The sequence below is a fragment of the Sinocyclocheilus anshuiensis genome, unplaced genomic scaffold, assembly GCF_001515605.1.
Source record: "Sinocyclocheilus anshuiensis isolate Anshui unplaced genomic scaffold, SAMN03320099.WGS_v1.1 scaffold93, whole genome shotgun sequence".
Lineage (NCBI taxonomy): Eukaryota > Metazoa > Chordata > Actinopteri > Cypriniformes > Cyprinidae > Sinocyclocheilus > Sinocyclocheilus anshuiensis.
In genome coordinates, this window is record NW_015539852.1 from 970,678 (window position 1) to 990,479 (window position 19,802).

The following is a 19,802-nucleotide window of genomic DNA, read 5'->3' on the forward strand; positions in this document are numbered from 1 at the left end:
GCAAACTCACCAGACCTGAACCCCATAGAGAATCTATGGGGTATTGTCAAGAGGAAAATGAGAAACAAGAGACCAAAAAATGCAGATGAGCTGAAGGCCACTGTCAAAGAAACCTGGGCTTCCATACCACCTCAGCAGTGCCACAAACTGATCACCTCCATGCCACGCCGAATTGAGGCAGTAATTAAAGCAAAAGGAGCCCCTACCAAGTATTGAGTACATGTACAGTAAATTAACATACTTTCCAGAAGGCCAACAATTCACTAAAAATGTTTTTTTTTTTATTGGTCTTCTGAAGTATTCTAATTTGTTGAGATAGTGAATTGGTGGGTTTTTGTTAAATGTGAGCCAAAATCATCACAATTAAAATAACCAAAGACTTAAACTACTTCAGTCTGTGTGCATTCAATTTATTTAATACATGAGTTTCACAATTTGAGTTGAATTACTGAAATAAATGAACTTTTCCACGACATTCTAATTTATTGAGATGCACCTGTATCTGACAATTCTTTTATTTTTTCTTGAAGATAATTACTATTCCTTTTTTGTTGTGGTGGAAACAAGCTTACATAGGTTGCAGATTTAAAGGGGAAGTTCACCCAATAGTAAAATTCTGTCAAGTTGTACACGCGCATCTCGTGTTGTTCACTGAAAATCATACCTTAAAAATCTTGCACAAGAGTTATTGTCAACATTCACTTTAATTGTATGACCTGTTGTAAGACCAGCTCGGAGAATTAATGTGTGTTCCGTAAAAAAAAGCAAAAGCAAAATGTAGTCAAACACATTTGGAGAGACATGAGGGTGATTTTCATTTTTCAGAATGTTCATTTTCAGCGGAACTATCCCTTTAAATATACTGATGATGCTATTGTAAGAAACCCTCTCTTCATATTGATGTGACTATTAATATATAGTAGAATGGCCCAGTGGGAAAGGGTATGGGTGAATATTATTTGCATAGTTTTGGCCAATAATGTGACAACTGTGGTCCTTTTTTGTGGTGAGTGTAGACATAAAGAGAGTAGAAAGCGAGATTGGGAGAAATATAAAGTCACAAGAAAGACTGTAAATTCACACAGAAGAAATGCAGACAGATGTGGTCTAAGCAAAACAGACAGTCTGACACTGGCTGCATGGTAGTGTAACAGCCAGTATGCATGCCAATGGCCGGATGCCTGCTCCGAATGTAAAGTGATGCATCACACCAGCACAGGCTGCCTACAGCATTACAAGAATTAGGTCTGTAAATGTATTATTTTATTTTTTTAGCATTTGCATTCTGATCATTTCAGTTGTTAATGCATTTAGTTCCATGTTATGGAAAGAAAACTCATTTGTATAACCATTAGGTTCAGCAATGTGTGTGGATACCAGAGTTGTGCATTCAGAACTGAATTAAGAATACCCTTTAATTTCATATTCAGTGCAAGATGCGGAATTGCAATTTTGAAATGAAATGTAGGGAAGTAGAATTAAAATGGGTGCAAAAACATAACTATAATGTTATATAGCATGTAACTTTTTTTAATCAATAGATAGACATTAAAAAATTCCATTTATCACATCTACTACTGTCCAAGGAAAAACCATATGCTGTCCCTTTCAGTCCTCTATTGTCCTCAGAACTGAAGTGATTTCAGTATGTTTGTGCTGTTTGTTTTGTAGCGGATCACCTGAGGACGTGTTGACTGTGGTGAGGGGAGAGAAAGCACTTGTCCGTCTCCTGTGTCTCTAGGTTCACAGGGTCCGTGCGAACACCAGCGGGGTGGGTATAAGTGCACTTGACAGGGATGTAAACACCCCTCAGATGAGAGTCAAAAAGAGCAGGCGGTAGAAAGGGAGGGCAATAGGATGAAAACAACAGCAACACTGCCAGTTAAGGCTGGCATCTCTGTGGGGAGAGAGTTTGGGATATCAAAGGTGCTTTAAAAGGAATCAGACTTCTGGATATGCGAAGGGTGCTACTTTTTGATGTCGCCTTATGTAAGTTTCGTCCTTCTCCCATACGGATGATTAGTTGATGCAATGGATGCCTGTGAGCATACGTCTCCTGAAAATGAGGCCTGGAACTGTGTGTGCTGAGAAGTGAGCTCCTGTAGTGCGCTGACACGTCTGTTTTACTGAAAATGAGCCACGCCGGGGGGTCTGACGGGGTGTAATGATGTTTGATGTCTGCTGTAATGTGTGCGCTACACTTGCTGTAGCTTAATCTGCTATGAATGTTGTTTAGCTTCAGATTTAAAAGGCATACATATATAAAAGATTTAAAGGCAATTTTTTTTTTTTTGACAGTTCATGCTGACAAGATTAATGTTAGAATCTGAGGGAATCGATGGAGGCACTGATCAATTTTCTTAAAAAATGCGAATTCATTAAATGGTTCATACATTTTCTTAAATCTTTGGAAATTAAATTGATAGTTTACCCCCCAAATAAAAAATTGTCATTATTTACTCACACTCGTGTCGTTAAAAAACTATGACTTTCTTTCTTTTGTGGAACATAAGATATTTTGAGACATAGTGTTATTTATTTATTTATTCATTCATTCCATGAAAAATCCATTTAAATAGTTCTCTGTAAATACTGTACATTTCACAACCCCATTTATTGAAACTAATCTCAAACAGCTCATTTCAGACTTTTACAATATATAATATTTTATTATATTTATATTTAAATATATATTTATCTTATTTGGGGGGGTCTTTTTCTTTCTTTCGTTCTTTCTTTCTTTCTTTCTTTCTTTCTTTCTTTCTTTCTTTCTTTCTATCATCAGACTATTTTTTTCTTTCTTTCTTTCTTTCTTTCTTTCTTTCTTTCTTTCTTTTACTTTTTACTTGCTCTAGTTTAGAAACAGGCCTCTGTAGATTAGAAAACATAAAAAAAAAAAATATTTATTTATTATATAAATATGTATTATGTATTATTATTTTATTTGATTTATTTGATTTACTTCCAGGCTTATTGTATCGTATATTTTCAGTGTCGTGTCAGACTTTTAGACCACAGTGCAACTAATAAGGGCATCTTTCTGGGGCATCATAGCAGTAGGAAAGAGTGTATGAAGTATGTATTTAATTTAAGATCCCTGTACCAACAGTTATTCATTTAAGGTCATAGAAGACTTTTACATACTCTTAAAGGGACAGGCAACACGTCAGCTAGTGGCAAAACTAATCGACTAGTCGGCTTGAACCCTAGTAAATGTTCTCTCTCTGTGAATGCCGGAGCGCAGAGCAGCAGGCTGTGATGATGTATCGAACCATTACTGCTATAAACTCTGGTGTGGGGAGTCTGTATCATTAAGAGCATTAGATCTGTTGAGCGGAATCATGACTGCACCGGTCGGGGCCAGACAAAGAGACTGACCCATGCCTCCGCAAGAGACAGAGAAAGCAGATGTGGAGTGATGTCGTGCATTACCGGCAACGATCGCAGCGCTCTGGTAATGTGCTGGCAGAGCGAGGAACTCCCCCGTTTTGGCCACTCTGCATAATGGATCTTTCCTGATGGGCTCTTAGGGTAATGCAAAATGGCAAGTGCTATCAGTGGTCATTTCCACTGGTGTGAGAAGGGAGGGGAGACTCATCATCCGTTAACGCAGCTAGGACTTATGAGCCACTAATTTGAGTTCTTAATGTTCCCGTTCTGAGCCAGGGAAGTTGTGAGTCACAGTATGAGACAGGTGCCTTTCCAGGAGCTTTTAAAAGTAGATTTTTGTATACTATGAAATCTACAATGACAAATTGCGTATTTACTTATTGTAAGTAGTTTTCTTAAAAGCACCTGCCTAAATGCACCTGTACATTTTTGTAAGATTTCTTATTTGATACAGCCCCACCATTGCTTAGATATTTATTTTTGGTTTAAGTCTCTTATGCTCACCAAGGCTGCATTTATTTGATAAAAAATACAGTAAAACAACAATAATAATAATATCACATTATTTCATTATATTTCATTCATCAGACATATTTCATAAATTCAGATTAATATCAAAATTATTATTATTTATTTTTATTTTTTAAAATGTAATTTATTCTTGTGATGGCAAAGCTGAATTTTTAGCAGCCTCCAGTCTTTAGCATGATCCTTCAGAAATCATTCGAATATGCTGATTTGGCATTCAAGATACATTTCAATGATGAAAATATTTATTTTTATTTTTATTTTTTTGTTATATAATAGTAATTAATAATAATTTGAATAATAATAAATTGCAGTAATAATAATAATAATAAGAAGAAGAAGAAGAAGAAGAGGAAGAATTATTTTATTTTATTTTATTTTATTTCGTTTTATTTTTGGAAACTATTATTCATTTATTTCAGGACTCTTTGAGGAATAGAAAGTTTAAAAGAACCGCATTTATTTAAAAATCCTGTAACAATGCAGAAGTCTTTACGGTCACTCTTGATCAAAAACATTTTAATGGCAGTGTACTCCTTTTCTTAAAAAAAATAAAAAATAAATAAATAATAATAATAATAATAAATAAATAAACATGCTTTGAAAGTATATAGAGTATATATGAAGAATAAAGACCAAATATTAGCTTTTATTTCCATTATAATTTGTTTTAATAAAAGTGTACACATAGGTTGATGGCAAGGAGACATTGGAAAAGAGTTGTGGAAAGGGCACAAAAAAGTCATCGTCATGATTAAAATAAAATAAAATAAAATAAAATAGTTGCCATTTTAACAACATAGCATCAGATAGTCATTGCTAAAGTTATTTTTTTACCTGGTGAATGTACTATAAGAAGGACACATCCTTCTTCTAGAATGTTACTTCTAAAGAGTAAACATTTTAAAGAGTACAAAGGAGGCAATAAGGTGCAAGACTGTCAGCAAGCACTCTTTATTTTTCCCCCTCACACCAAACTAAAGTTCCAAGCGTTGCTTCAGCACAGTTTACAGGTGCGCAAATAAAACATAAGTCTACAGGGGAGCGTTAGAGGTGCCCAGTAGGAGAGTTCTGAGCTCTTTTATCAGATAGTGATTTGCGTCAGGTTAACGTGTTTCACGGGCCAATTGCTCAGGAGCGTCTAGTAAGCAGTAACGTGTCTGGCCTGGGGTATGATGTTTGGCGTACAAGCGTGCGTGTTTGTGTTTGAGGCAGAGAGACAGGACGTGCTGTGCGTTTCGCTGCCTCTGCTTTGTGTAGTGCGCCTCCCGGGGGTGTGCGGAATGCACGCGGTTATGGCAGCGCTCGGAGAAGGGAGGAATGAATAAGTGACGTGGGCTTTGGGGAGGCCTAGCTCTGAGGCGGTGGGGCTGAGAGATTGAGGCACAGAAGCGAGGCAGATGCTAGCGCCTCAGCCATCACCGCGCTCTCAGGTGGGGTCTTGTGAAACTTCACACTGTGAAAAGCAGATAAATCTTCTTTCTCTCCTTTTCTTCTCACGAACCCCTCCCGTCACACTCCTAAACGCGTCCCTGCGCTGTTGTTGTTGTTGTTTCATATTCATTCTCATTTTCCCCACATGGCTCTCTGTGTTGTCTACCTGTTTTTAAAGCTGTGTATGGCTTCCCGTCTCTCCGTTTCTCTTTATCTCTATATGAATCTATTCTCCCCAACGTGTTTACCTCTTTTTTCAGTCACCTTGGACTCTGTGGTTCGGCTCGTTGCCTCTAAGGGAGGATTTTTGGTCCAGTCAGGCAAAAACAAGCTGGGAAAATGGGATAATGAGAAAGAGTTGTGGAAAAACAAGACTTAAAGAGATAGGTCACCCTTCATGTACTTACCCTGATGTCCTTGCCAAACTGTCCTTTTGGGTTCAATATCAGCATTCTTCAAAATAACTTGTGTTTGTTCCACAGAAGAAAGTAAATCTTACAGGTTTGGAGAAACCTGAGGATGTCTGAAGATGAAGATTACAGAATTTTTATTTTGGGTAAACTATTCCTCTTTTGGGTAAACTATCATGTAGCGAATCAGCTCATGGGGAAATATGAATAATTAATCATAATTGTTATAATTAATTATAAATATTTAGATCCGCTGTAGATATTTAGCTGACCTCTCAGGGTCAACTGTCTGAAAAATTGTGTTTTTGATTGGTCCAGACGCTACAATCACAAACTGTCTGCTTTCACATAAAACCTGCTCGAAATACTGAATTTAGCCAAGGGTACACGGTTTAGCTTATCCCAGAAATTATATCTCTGCATTTTTCAGCAATTTTTCCAGCAATTTTCCCAACAGCCATCATCTTTAAGATTCAAAATGTTTATTGCAAAATGTAAAATACAGTACAATCTAGTTAAAAGTAATCCAGTCATGTTGTTTTGTTGTTTTAACTAAATGAATGGTATTTAATCTTTTCGTTTAATAATTTATAAGTACCAATATAACAATAATAATAAACAGCAATTGTTTTATTTTATTTTATTTTATTAAATTTTTTTATTTTGTTGATTCAGGATTCTTTGGGAATATTCAAAATAACAACATTTAATTTTATATTAATTTAAATAAAAATATAAGAAATTTAACATTATAAATGTCTTTACTATCACATTCAATAAATTTACTATGGCCTTTCTGAAATCTTGCTGTATTCTTGCTGTAAATCTAGTTAAAAGTAATCCAGTCATGTTGTTTTGCTGTTTTAACTAAATGAAAGATGAATGGTATTTAATATGTTCATTTAATAATTTATAAGAACCAATATAACTATATGAAAATAAATAGCATAAAAAATATTTTTTATTTATTTTGTTTTGTTTTTAAATGTTTTTACTGTCACATTCAATAAATATACTGTGGCCTTGCTGAATTCTTGCTGTATTTTTTTACAACATTTTAAAATATGTAAAATGCCGCTGTTGAACATATTTTAGTGATGATGCAAGCAAATCTTCAAACTTTTGATTTGAATGAATCTATTCAAAGCTCTGATTGAAAGCTTTGAATCAGCTCATTCAAATGAGGCAAGTTCATAGTTCACAGGAAAGAATCAAACTTGACTGAGTTGTAATTTGAGTTGTCACTTGCGTCAGCAAATTTAATTTAAATATTTTTGCCTCACTCTCATGCACTCATATGGCTGCAGGACAGGGAGTGATTGTGAAAACATGTCTAATGACAGTCTGTAGCTAATGGTCACATAAAAAGTGCATTCAAATCACACCTACCTAATCATACATTGCTTATCATCACAAATATGTCATGAATATTTTATATATAATCTGGTTTTAGCAACACACCTTGCATCAGACAAGCAAGAAGCAGGGCAATTGAATCAAATTGTGTAGTGCCTTCATAAATTGCCTGTGTATTTCTGAGAACTAGTAATCCATTCTTCCTGTGTATCTCTTCTCCTCAGCACCATTAGAGCAGACAGGCTCTCATACCGCAGATCAGCTGCAATCACAGACAAACACTCATCTCCACTCAGGTCTTTCAATAATTGCTGACCACAGGCAGCATAGGTAGCCATTACCCACCATGAGGCCGTCCTAAAGACCCTGGCAGTCCATGTCTGCCATTTTTGCAACAACATCCATACTGTAAGCTTCATGTTTGGTCTGTATGTCTGGTTGTTTTTGCAGTTATTGCCATGTTATGTCTTATGTATTCCATGTCAATATGTATTATTTATATACATTTTCATAGAAATTAAAGCATGGGCAAAAGTTTTTGGTAACACTTTACTTAAAGCCTTTATTTATAATGCATTATAAAAGTAGTTTTAATGCATTAGTTATGCCTTGTAATGCACCTTATAATGCATTGTACAATCTCATGAATAATTGTAACCACAGTTAATACATTATAACACCTAGCAATTCATTTTTACACTATTCATTTTAGGTTTGGTTATAATTATGTACGACAAGATACAATGTATTACAACACACATTATGAATAATTATAATGCATTATACCCTTTAATAACCCTTTATAATGTATTATACGTAAAGGCTTTAAGTAAAGTGTTACCAAGTTGTTTTTCTAATCCAAAAATCCAACAATTTTGCTTGAGATGAAACTAGACATTGTTATTGTGTATCACTTTCAATCAAATTACTGTTTTATCAAATTCAGAAAGTAGGAAATTATTATTCAGTAATTTAGGTTAAATGCAAAAGCTGAGTATGAAATTAGCCTGAAGACAAAGATGTGTTTTTTATTTTAAAATATTGCAAATTTAATTTGAATTGAGTGATTATAGTTGAGGTAGAAATGGCATTTATTCATGGTGGTTCTGGTGATACTGATAGTATGCACATTATACAAAGTAGTAATTTCGAAAAGTGTGCATTCTTAACATTTAAAAGGGCCCATAATTGAAGAAACACCCCACTGTGTCATATCAGCGTGCAAATGGTGAAAGAAAAAGTATGAAGTGTAAAACATCTCTGGATATTATTTTTGTGCCATATACCTGATTATTCTTAAACATGGTAAATTTGTATTTCTTCAGCTGGCAACACAGGATGTTCCTTTTATTAAAAATCCTGCCATCCATTGAAAGTTTTCTTCAGGTTTCATTCTAAGATTAAACTGTTTGCCAATCATCTCACATTGCAAGTGAAATCTCAATTGCCTGACACCGAAAGCAACCAAGGAAGCACTTTATTTCCTCTGTCAATTACTGCCAGAAACAGCTGAATCTTTCCTTTTTGCACATGTGTTAATGTGTGTTAATCACTCTCTTCCTCTCTCTCTCACAGCTCCAGGTATCCACCACTGACCTAAGTGGCAGATTGGTAGAGGGACCTGTAGACCTGGACGTGTCTGTTATTGACCAGAATGACAACCGACCGGTGTTCAAGGAGCCACGTTACTCTGGGGAGGTTCTGGAGGGCTCCCCCACAGGTACACTTCCCTGACCTAACAGTGCTCATGCTCTTGCAGTTGGAATGGATGTGTCTAGGGAACTGATTACTGGAAGAAGAAAGTCGAGATCAGAGTTGGCTAAGGGTCTAAAAGTCTTTGATAATAGTGGTTGGAGAGAATATATGGTTCGGTTTGATGGAACATACTGTAGCCTGTGGACGATAAAGATTGTAACTTTTGTGGTTTCTTATTAGTTGGGTTTGAATCTCCTTTATTTTGGTGCATACTTAAGGTTGACAGTTCTATACATTTGAATGATACCTCAAATTTAGTTGGCTGGTTAAAAAGATGTGTGCTTGTTACTTTGAGTGAATGTATGATTTTCACCTGGCAGAAGGTAGAACTGGTGTAAATATCCCATAGGCGTACTGAAGGAGGGATCTGAGCAGTGATTCTCAACAAGGTTTCATTTGCAATGAAGATAAACATGGTTTGTGTCGACCATAATGTTGTGCAGTTGAATTATTGGCATGAAACCAATTGAAATTTTTAGAAAAAAAAAGATTTTCCTTTCTAGCTTAGTGTGTTATTTTATTTTTATTTATTATTATTATTATTATTATTATTTGTAAGTTTAAAAATGTTGCTGCTGTGTTTATATAAATTACAATTTAAATGTTTGGGGTCAGTAAGGTTTTTTTTTTTTTTATTGATCAAAAGTGACAATAAATATGAAAGAAAATCTATTTTTGAACTTTATTCACCAAAGAATCCTGTTTCATTGATTATTTATCAAATCGATAAATGTTTATAATAATAATATTAAGAAGAACTAAGAACTAACTAAAGCACCAAATCAGCATATTACAATGATTTCTAAAAGATCATGTGACACTTTTTTGTGTAATGGCAATGCTGACTATAATAAAGGGGAAATAATAAAATAAAATCTTACTGAGCCCAAACATTTAACCTGAAACAAAAACAGCTGAGAACCATTGATTTTTGATGGAGATTATAAAGACTTCTGAGTGTTTTTTTTTTTTTTTTGGCTCAACCACCTGTGAGATTTGCACATGCAGGCCAACATCACTTAGTTCTCTTCAGAAAATATAATACTTTTTTAGATTTCATCATCTTACTACAAGAAGAATATGCTACACGAATAATGTGTTTTACATCATGGCATCTAAAGCGTTTGCAAAGGGTTGCGCAGGATCTCTTTTGTTTCTTCTCAGCATAGCTATAAAACAAAAATGACATGTTTTATTTAAAAAAAAAAAAATGTAGTATGCTTTGGAAGTCATCCCTAATGAGCAAACACATTATCTCTGAGCGTGTATGTTCACACCACGCGCCACAGAGATATCTTTGACGAGCTAATCGTGAGCATCTCTCACAAATGGCAGCCGGCGTTTATCTCGCCACAAGAGAATGCTACATTGTTTTCATGGTGTGTCTGATAAATCAAAAAAGAATTGGACCATTTACAAACTGCATGACACTCTCTTCAGTCCCGTGCCCTCCAGAAATAAGAAATTCATTGAGACACAACCCTGTCCTTAGAGGCCTCAGCACTGCACTTCCTTTTCTCAATCCTTCAATAATTTTTCCCATGATTCTACAGCAGTTCCATCACAGCAGTTTGCTTCTTTCTTTTCCACTTACACTTTTTTTGTGGTTTTTGTGGCATGTCACCATTGAGACCCCAAAACACAAGAAACATGGTTTCAGAGAGAAAAAAAGGGATTTTGCCAACCTTCATCACCCACACTAGCACCAAAAATACACCCCACAAACAATTAAACATACCCTTGTAGCTCAAACAGGCATGTGAACTCTAAATCGATGAGAATAGCGAGCATAATAGGACGGGAGAGATCATATCAAATCTTTTTCTCTGTCAAGAGTGGGCTGCGCTGCTTTCATTACAACATAAACAAACAGACATCAGCCTCAGACATCAGTGATGAGGACAGGATGAACCGATCCAGGATCAGCTGCGCACAGTTCCTCGCAGGTAGAGTAGGCGGATACAACTTGCCTGTTTTCGGATACATTTAGCCCGGGAACGGTAATGTGTGCTCAGTCAGGAGTGAGTTAGGGTGGAAGGAGATGAGAGTCCCTAACAGTGGGAAACTTTTTCCAGAGTTGCTGTAACTTAGTTAAGCAAAGTGGGTTTATCTAATCGTCAAAAGAGGAAATTAAATTTGGCTGAAAGACTTAATGAAATTAAACTAAGACCTTCATGCGACCGGGGAGAAGATAAACACCCACAGGCCAAGCACTGTTCCATTGGCTTTAGTCAGAAACTGTGTCTATATATAGGAAAGCTGTGTCTTGTACTATATAATAAGTATATTGCAATAATTATAAAAATGCAAAATATTTTTGTTCAATATTTATATTAATAAAATATTTTTCATTATGTCTTTCAACCATTTATTGATTTATTTATTAATTCATTCAATCATTCATTTATTCATTCATTTAGTTATTTTTACTTTGTGTATATATAATATATAATATATAAAGTTTTTAAAATGTTTGTAGTATTAAAAAAAAATACGTATACTATTATGTGTGTGTAAATATATATGTAAAATGTATATATAAAATAAAAACTATATAAACAGTGCATTTCTGAAATACTATATACTAATAAATATTACAAAGGTTTTGAAAACATGTTTATACACACACACATGCACATAATATATATAGAGAGAGAGAGAGAGAGGAAATATTTATATTGGAAAAATAGGTTTGAAGTAGCATATCATCTGAACTGAAGAGGCGAGTGCGTAGTGGGTTTTTCCCCTCCCTTAATATAAATTAAAAAAAAACGTTTCACTGTCTTATATAAATACACTTTATTGCCATCAGGACTGAGTGCCTCTTTTAAGTTAATTTATTTTTTTGGCTCTTATTCTTTGCTACATTTTCATTGGCATGCCTATCACCTTTTAAGATACCTTAATGGAGAAGATAAATGATTTATGGAGAGTAGACCCATTTTAGTGTCTATTGCCTCTCAATTATAACCATTTTCCTTAGAATAAATTGATAATTTAAAAAGCCTCACACCATTCACCAGTAAAAGGGGTGCTTTCTATAGTTCCATTATATTTCATATTAATCAAACAAGTTGCTTTCATCATTTTCAAATTGTCGTGTCCTGGCCAGTTGTTCAGAGGTGCAGAGTTCCTGTTCAGATTTCCATTGTCGCTGTTCTACTCAAGGAGCATGTGTGCAGTGCATTGTGGGTGCAGGTGCACACAGCAGGGGCTGGGTTTTTTTTCCGGTGACTTCCTCTCTCCTCTTTAGGCTTGTGTATGTACGGGTGCAGATGTGCACAGCGTGCCTCCTCCGCTATGTCGAACTCTCCTGAGCTCCTGGCAAAGGGAGGATGAATGCGTATTGCTTTTTTAACGCCTCTTTTCAAAGGCCCTGTTAGGCACAAGACGTTGCCAGTGTGTGTCCGGAGAGGACATGAAAAATGGGAATTGAGAGCTTTTTAAAGAAGCCTACATTAATCAGCACTGGAACCAACAGTCATGGGCCTCCCACTCGGGTCTCGGGTTTAAGATATTCTGCCCCTACCCCCCACTTGCTTTAATCAGCATGACTGCTGGCACAGGTTAGAAATTAAAGAGCTCAGCATGGTGCCTGATTAGTGAAGCTTTCTGCAAGCTGCCTTTTCAACAAGTTGCAAGGCTGTGTGACTTCATGCATGTGTGTGCACTGCTGCACACACATGCATAAATGTGTTGTTTACTGCTGACAGTGTTATAAAGTGCCAAGTCAAGATGAACTGCTGAGTGAAACGACATTCAATGAGAACAAAATGTAGGGCAAGACTCTATAGATGGAAGGTGGTTTAAAGATAGATAAAATGAATATTTTTACACTGTGAAACTATTTCTAATTCAAATAAATCTGTTCTTTTGAACTTTTTATTCATCGAAGGATCTTAAAAAAAAATGTATCAAGGTTTCCATAAAAATAAAAGCAGCACTTTCTTCCTTCCTTCCTTCCTTCTTTCTTTCTTTCTTTCTTTCTTTCTTTCTTTCTTTCTTTCTTTCTTTCTTTCTTTCTTTCTTTCTTTCTTTCTTTCGTCCTTCCTTCCTTCCTTCCTTCCTTCCTTTCTTTCTTTCTTTCTTTCTTTGAGCAACAAATCTGAATATTACAATTATTTCTAAAGGATAATGTGACACTGAAGACCGGAGAAATGGCTGCTGAAAATTCACCTTTGTTAGGGCAGCAATAAATTACATTTTTAAATATATTCAGAAAGAAACAGTTATTTTCAATTGTGAAATAGTTCACAATATTACTATTTTACTCAGATAAATGAGCATAAGAAAAGTCTTTCAAAAACATGAACAAATCTTATTAACCCAAATTTTATTTTATTTTATTTTATCACTGTCTTTTATATTTACTCCAGTCACTGTTACTATTTTTATGGTTACTTTGGTTGACACAATAATAGTTAAGGGGCTTGACTTCTACAATTTGTTTATACAGACATTATTTGATCAATTTGGAGTCTCAATTTGAGAGTCCCACCTGTTTGTAAATGTGTTTTTCAATTCCAAACACCATCTATGTAATCAGAGCCAATAAAACCAGGAACATGCATTAGGATAGTAAATTGGGCCAATGTTGATGGTGGCAGTAATGAACATATGGTTTGACGTATCATTCTTTCTCTCTTTCTCTGCAGGCTCCTCCCCACCTCCGTCCTCACTCTTTTGCGTGTGTCGTACGAAATGTTTGTTTTGTTCTGAATTGGGAGGACAGTTGCCTATAGGGGGAAAAACAGCAGCATTCTGACATTTCTGTGCTTGGTGATAACTGAGCAAACAGCTAGACTTCTGGCAGGCCTTTATTCACTCGCTCTCTTTCTCTCTTTCTTATCCCTCTCTCTCTATTTCTACAGGCTATTTTTGTTGGGGAAAAATATCTTCATTTCTCAGTTGCCTTTACTCTTGTCTGCTCTTTGGTTTTTCTATTTGTGAAGTCTATAAAAGGCTTCCTGGGTTCTTCATTGCACCTGTGATTTTCAGCAGCTCAAAGGAGTGTTCCAGGTTCAATACAAGTTAAGCTGTATTCACAGCATAGTTCGATTACTTCGGAAAATAATTTCAACTCGTCCTTCTCCTTTAGAGCACACATAAAAATAAATAACTGTGTCCTTATCAGCTAAGATAGCAGGTAATATAGACACTAAAACAGAGAGAAGCACTGACTGGTACCAGAAGAAATCAATGACACTTTAATATTATTGTATATAGAGCACAACGTATTACAACTACAGTAAATCTTTTAGCTTCAAAATATGTAATATGATTTGAATCACTAGATTTGAATCTACTGTACAGATGTGTGCCTTCCTTCCTTCCTTCCTTTCTTTCTTTCTTTCTTTCTTTGAGCAACAAATCTGAATATTACAATTATTTCTAAAGGATAATGTGACACTGAAGACCGGAGAAATGGCTGCTGAAAATTCACCTTTGTTAGGGCAGCAATAAATTACATTTTTAAATATATTCAGAAAGAAACAGTTATTTTCAATTGTGAAATAGTTCACAATATTACTATTTTACTCAGATAAATGAGCATAAGAAAAGTCTTTCAAAAACATGAACAAATCTTATTAACCCAAATTTTATTTTATTTTATTTTATCACTGTCTTTTATATTTACTCCAGTCACTGTTACTATTTTTATGGTTACTTTGGTTGACACAATAATAGTTAAGGGGCTTGACTTCTACAATTTGTTTATACAGACATTATTTGATCAATTTGGAGTCTCAATTTGAGAGTCCCACCAGTTTGTAAATGTGTTTTTCAATTCCAAACACCATCTATGTAATCAGAGCCAATAAAACCAGGAACATGCATTAGGATAGTAAATTGGGCCAATGTTGATGGTGGCAGTAATGAACATATGGTTTGACGTATCATTCTTTCTCTCTTTCTCTGCAGGCTCCTCCCCACCTCCGTCCTCACTCTTTTGCGTGTGTCGTGCGAAGTGTTTGTTTTGTTCTGAATTGGGAGGACAGTTGCCTATAGGGGGAAAAACAGCAGCATTCTGACATTTCTGTGCTTGGTGATAACTGAGCAAACAGCTAGACTTCTGGCAGGACCTGCCAGAACTAACGCTACGCTAGATATCTATACCTTAAAAGTGGATTTGTTGGAATACCATGATGATACTCATTTTGTCAAAAACAAATAAAATAAAAATAAATAAATAAATAAAAGGAACTGGCGTGCTGGTTGTGCCATAGCTCAGGTGGTCTGTCAACAGCACTGACCCGTTCAGCCCGCTGTAATCAGTTGTTTAGCTCCGTGGCAGAGGTTGGTGACTACCTGCTGCTCTGCCTGTATATCCTCACCTCCTGACAGGACCGTTCACCATCTCAGCCATGTCGCAGCCTCCGGCCTGATGTGGCAGCTCTGAGAAAGTGGCGTGGAGCTGGCGGAGTGTCGGCCTCAGAAAATAAAAGGCTAAAAAAATCAATAGCTAATTGCCAGGACAGGCCCCTGAGGAGGGCCGGCTAGACCCCAGCTCGGATTGATCTTGGCTAGAAAATGATTGGGCCGAGGGTGACACTAATGCCGGCAGGTAATTTGTAGCATAATGGCATGATGTCTGTGCCATTAGGATTTCCCAGCGCCAATGTCTCCCTCACAGAGCTCTCACAGGATGACCCCTGCTCCCTGCTGCCGAGCGGCTTTTCAATCCCACAATGCCTCATTATCTGTCGATCAATCCCATGCTGACTGCCATATTATGGACTAATACTGAACTGTGCTTTGAATTGTTTGTGTTGAAGTAAAACTCCAGTACTAGACCAAGAAAGAAATAGATAAATGAGTTATTGAACACTTTTGTGGCTGCATACGATATTTAGTTCTGGTCCAAATCATAAGATATTTAAAAAATAATTATATTGTTATTCTGTTTCACTCATACACACACTTCCCAATTAACTTTTGGTTCTAAACTATAAAATACAGACTACCTGGCCGTTTTTAATGCAAAAGTTACTTAATGCTAATTTCTTGTTTATTGAACTGTTGCAATACGTTCAGGTTGTTCTGAATAGCAGCGCACTACGTTAGCATGAATGCAAGTGATGTTGCTTCATTGTCACCTGCCTTGTTTATTCGCTCTCACCTCCTGTGTGATTTTATCCCAGCTGTGTCTATCACATGAGAGTTCCTTTCCGTCGGTTTTACACAGCTATACCCCATGAGGAATGACACAGGTGCTCAGGGCGCCATCTGCATCCCACACAATGCAGCTGGATTAACTGTCACTCAAAGTACGAATGTCATACAGAGTACAGAGTGCAAAAATGCCATTGCATTGCCACAGCCCTATTCGTCTATCTTTAGATTCATCTACTAAACACCACAGACCACAGTAAGCAATTATGTCATCAGTATTTCATTATAGTTATTTATAAATTTTAAGCTTGCATTTACTAGATCTAGCAAACTAAGTATTTTGAGAATTTTCTGCCTCGTTTGTCACTGCAATTAAAAATGACCTAGAGTGGTTGATATGGAATCAGCTAATGAGCTTGGACCAGCCATGAACTAGATAGCATGTTTCAAAACACCGCTACTAGCTTAAGCTGGATTTTCCAGCAGAGTCTCCTTGAGTTTATGATTTGATACTCTCCAAACACTCACACTTTGAATATATTTCATGAATTCAGTGTAAATGACATCAGCACACTTTAACTCAATGTGCTAGCCTGCATCATTTCAAAGCTAAATTGCATCATTACGCACCATTCAAATGGGTTTTACCCCTTTATTCTCTCATTCACTCTCGACTCTTTGCTTGTTTATAGTCCTGGGGCTTGCGATGCAAATGGCGGAGGCACTCGTGGAGTTTCAGGGCCCTGTGAAAGGACAGAAGGGAGCTGCCCCAGACATGAGTGGCGGGTTGGCCGTGGGCTCCCTGTGGGGGTTCCGCTACACGAGCGCTTCTAATCTATTAAAGAGCTTCTGCTCTTTCCTCTACCCACAATCCAGCAGCCCACCACAAGCCCGCACTTGATTATCTATCCCTCACTCTTTCTCTTACTTCTCCCAGTGAGGAATAGAAGCAGACAGAGCGTACACGACACAAGAAAACCAATCTCGACCCATCTCCCTGTCTCGTTGTCCCTTGTCTTTGATGGCTGATGCTATTTTAAAGCCCCGAGACTCCCAGAGATCCAGGCCTGGTTATCTTCCTTTCACTCTTCCGCTGGTACATTTCCAGATGAGATTATTGTTTTAGAAGCGCTGGCTTTTAAAGCTGTTTGGGAAAAATTAAAGGCGAACAGCAGGTTCCGAGAACATAGTGTTTGTAAATAGCATTGATTTTGATCTAAAGCAGGGTGTAATCTTGTTATCATGGCTTGGCAGTAATAGGGTAAATGTAGCATCTTTTGCTGCTGGTTACAATACAGCTGTAGTTTGTTCAGTCTAGGAAGGATTGACATCCACTTTGCTTTCTGTAGTTGAGCCTGAAACACAAGTTTAGTGGGTCAGTGGTTTAACATAAAGATAACTGGCTTCTAAGATGCTATGTAATGTCAGATGATCTAGATCCAAATCAAGTGCCATTTAGAGCGGTGATTGTCAATCAGGGGGCCGGGACCCGGGGCCCACTAGGGGTCCTCGGCAAACTTCTGGGGGTCCCCAATAATTGTTCAAACTATTTAAGCTCTGTAAAGTGTACAACATGAAATATCATTATTTATTTTTATCACACAAGAAGTACCAGAGGTACATATCAGTTCAGGAGGGCTTTTGGATATTGTATTGGGAAAAAAGTTATTGTATTGGGGTCAAAAAGGCTGAGAGAATTTTTTATGTCTACTATACAATTATTTTTCGTATTTTTAAATTATCACAGTTATTTGTCGGCGGTACAGTACATGACATGTCAATTGGAGATTTTCAAACTTTAATTTTAAATTTATTAATAGTAAATTGCAATATTAAAAATATCAAAATCATTTAAAGTTGAATGATTTATAAAACATTTATAAAAGTTTATAAAATAGGTTTATAAAAGGCAAAAAATGCATAGCCAGGATTTAAATTATGCACAAAACAAAGTTTGAATGAATGCTGTATGTTTGTTATTTGCAGAAAATGATGGATACGAAAAAAGAAAAGAAAATATGCAGCAGCCATACTATACATATATAAATTATTGTTTTAATAACTCTATTCAATTTCTGATCTCTTTAAATCGACCATTAAATTGCATGCAGATGATTATGGGTGCTTGTGCAAGTGTTAGATGGGTGAAAGTCTCAGGATTAAGGATCAAGTGTCTTTCTGAAGCGAGCTTAGCTGTCAGAGACATACTCTCATCTAAGAAGCAGAAATAGTCACACTTTCTTCAAGTGTCATTTCAGATGCTAGTTACAAAATACAGTGGAGAGAACAGCTTTTGACGCTTCTAATCCTTCGGTCCATGATCTCTCATGACTAAGTTCTCCATGTCCTCCAGGTGCCTCCCCTCTTCCTGTCCATTACCACTCGCGATTCAGTGTGACGGGCTGTAAGAAGATAAGCTCTAAAGGAAAGACTGGAGTTTGTTTAGGAGTTTGTTGGATACCAGCTGTTTCCTAGTCTTGCTTATTTTAAAATATACCAGGCAGGCTTGTCTGGACAAAAAGGTGGACATTAATATCCCAAACAAGTGCTCTTTCTGTTCTCAGCCTGACGCGTTCATGTCTCACTTTCTTTTTTATTATTTGTGTCCCACTTTTGCCGCATATGTGCATAGCCAAGAGGATTGCTGCCTGAGTGCACATTTGCTTTAGTGCACATTGGCCTGAACGCTTTGATTGAATATTGATCTCAGATCCTGGCGGGTTTGGTGAGCATGGCACAAACTGGGCTTGTGGGATAGTGGTGAGCAGTTTTCTGACACTACCACTACCCCGATCATCTGTCCCATTGCTGTTAAAAAATATGGCATGTTAAAATTTTGTCACAAAAGAATTTTCAGTGGCTTGTGATCAGTCAGTCAGTCAGTCAGTCATCTGTCCAAATAGTTGCAAAATAGTGGTAATTTTTTGGGAAGTTGGTGGGTGGGGCGGTCTAGTACATATACTGTATCAGGCTTTAAAAAAAAAAATATTTATTGAGGAAGGTTTTTTTTCTACCGGAAATAAATAATGGTGAATAAAATATTTTAAAAAGTCACTGCAAAAGTTTTAATACAAATCACTTGAGGGCATGTATGGCAAACGTTCACAGACTGTGTCCCGAAAATTAGGCAGAAAAATGTGGTTAATTAATACGTATTGTGAAAGATCAGAAGCACAAAAGTGTGGAGAAAACAAGTAGTTTTCATGTTTTTTTTTAATTATAAAACAGGGAGAGAGAGAAAGATGACAGTTGCAGAGGTGGAGTGGCAGTACTTTTTTTTTCTTTCTCTATAATAGTATTCAATGAAAGCTCTTAGAAGTCTTTGTGACATCCTCAGATAAACTTTTTGTCTACACAAAATGGAATAAAACATGTTTCTGAACAGTTATTAATGAAATATTTTCCTGTGATGGCAAAGCTCAGGGATTATTTGATGAATGGAAAGTTCAAAACTGCAGCATGTATTTGAAATCTAAATGTTTTGTAACATTAATGTCTTTACTGTCATTTTTGTTCAATTAAATGCATCCTTACTGAATAGAAGAATTTCTTTCTTTCTTTGAAACAAACAAATCAATCAGTCAATCAATCAATCAATCATTGATTCAATCAATCAACACTGTCTACAAACCTTCAAATGGTAGTTTACATTTAAAAGTGTATTAGTGTTTTATTTGTTCATCGAATGAACATCAATGATTGTTGTTTTGGACCACGTTTACTTTCATTATATAGACAAAAACACTAACAAATATCTACTTTGTGTTCTACAGACAGACAGACAGGCAGGCAGGCAGGCAGGCAGGCAGGCAGGCA

At 36.4% G+C, this 19,802-nt stretch overlaps 1 protein-coding gene across 2 annotated transcripts in view; it reads left to right on the forward strand.

The window, feature by feature from the left end:
• cdh13 (cadherin 13, H-cadherin (heart)) overlaps positions 1 to 19,802 on the forward strand; it is a 319,293-nt gene that overhangs the window by 182,594 nt on the left and 116,897 nt on the right. For both annotated transcript variants that reach the window (XM_016480972.1, XM_016480973.1), the window contains one exon: positions 8,694 to 8,838. In XM_016480972.1, the coding sequence (XP_016336458.1) occupies positions 8,694 to 8,838 (145 nt within the window). The remainder of the gene's footprint in view (positions 1 to 8,693; positions 8,839 to 19,802) is intronic.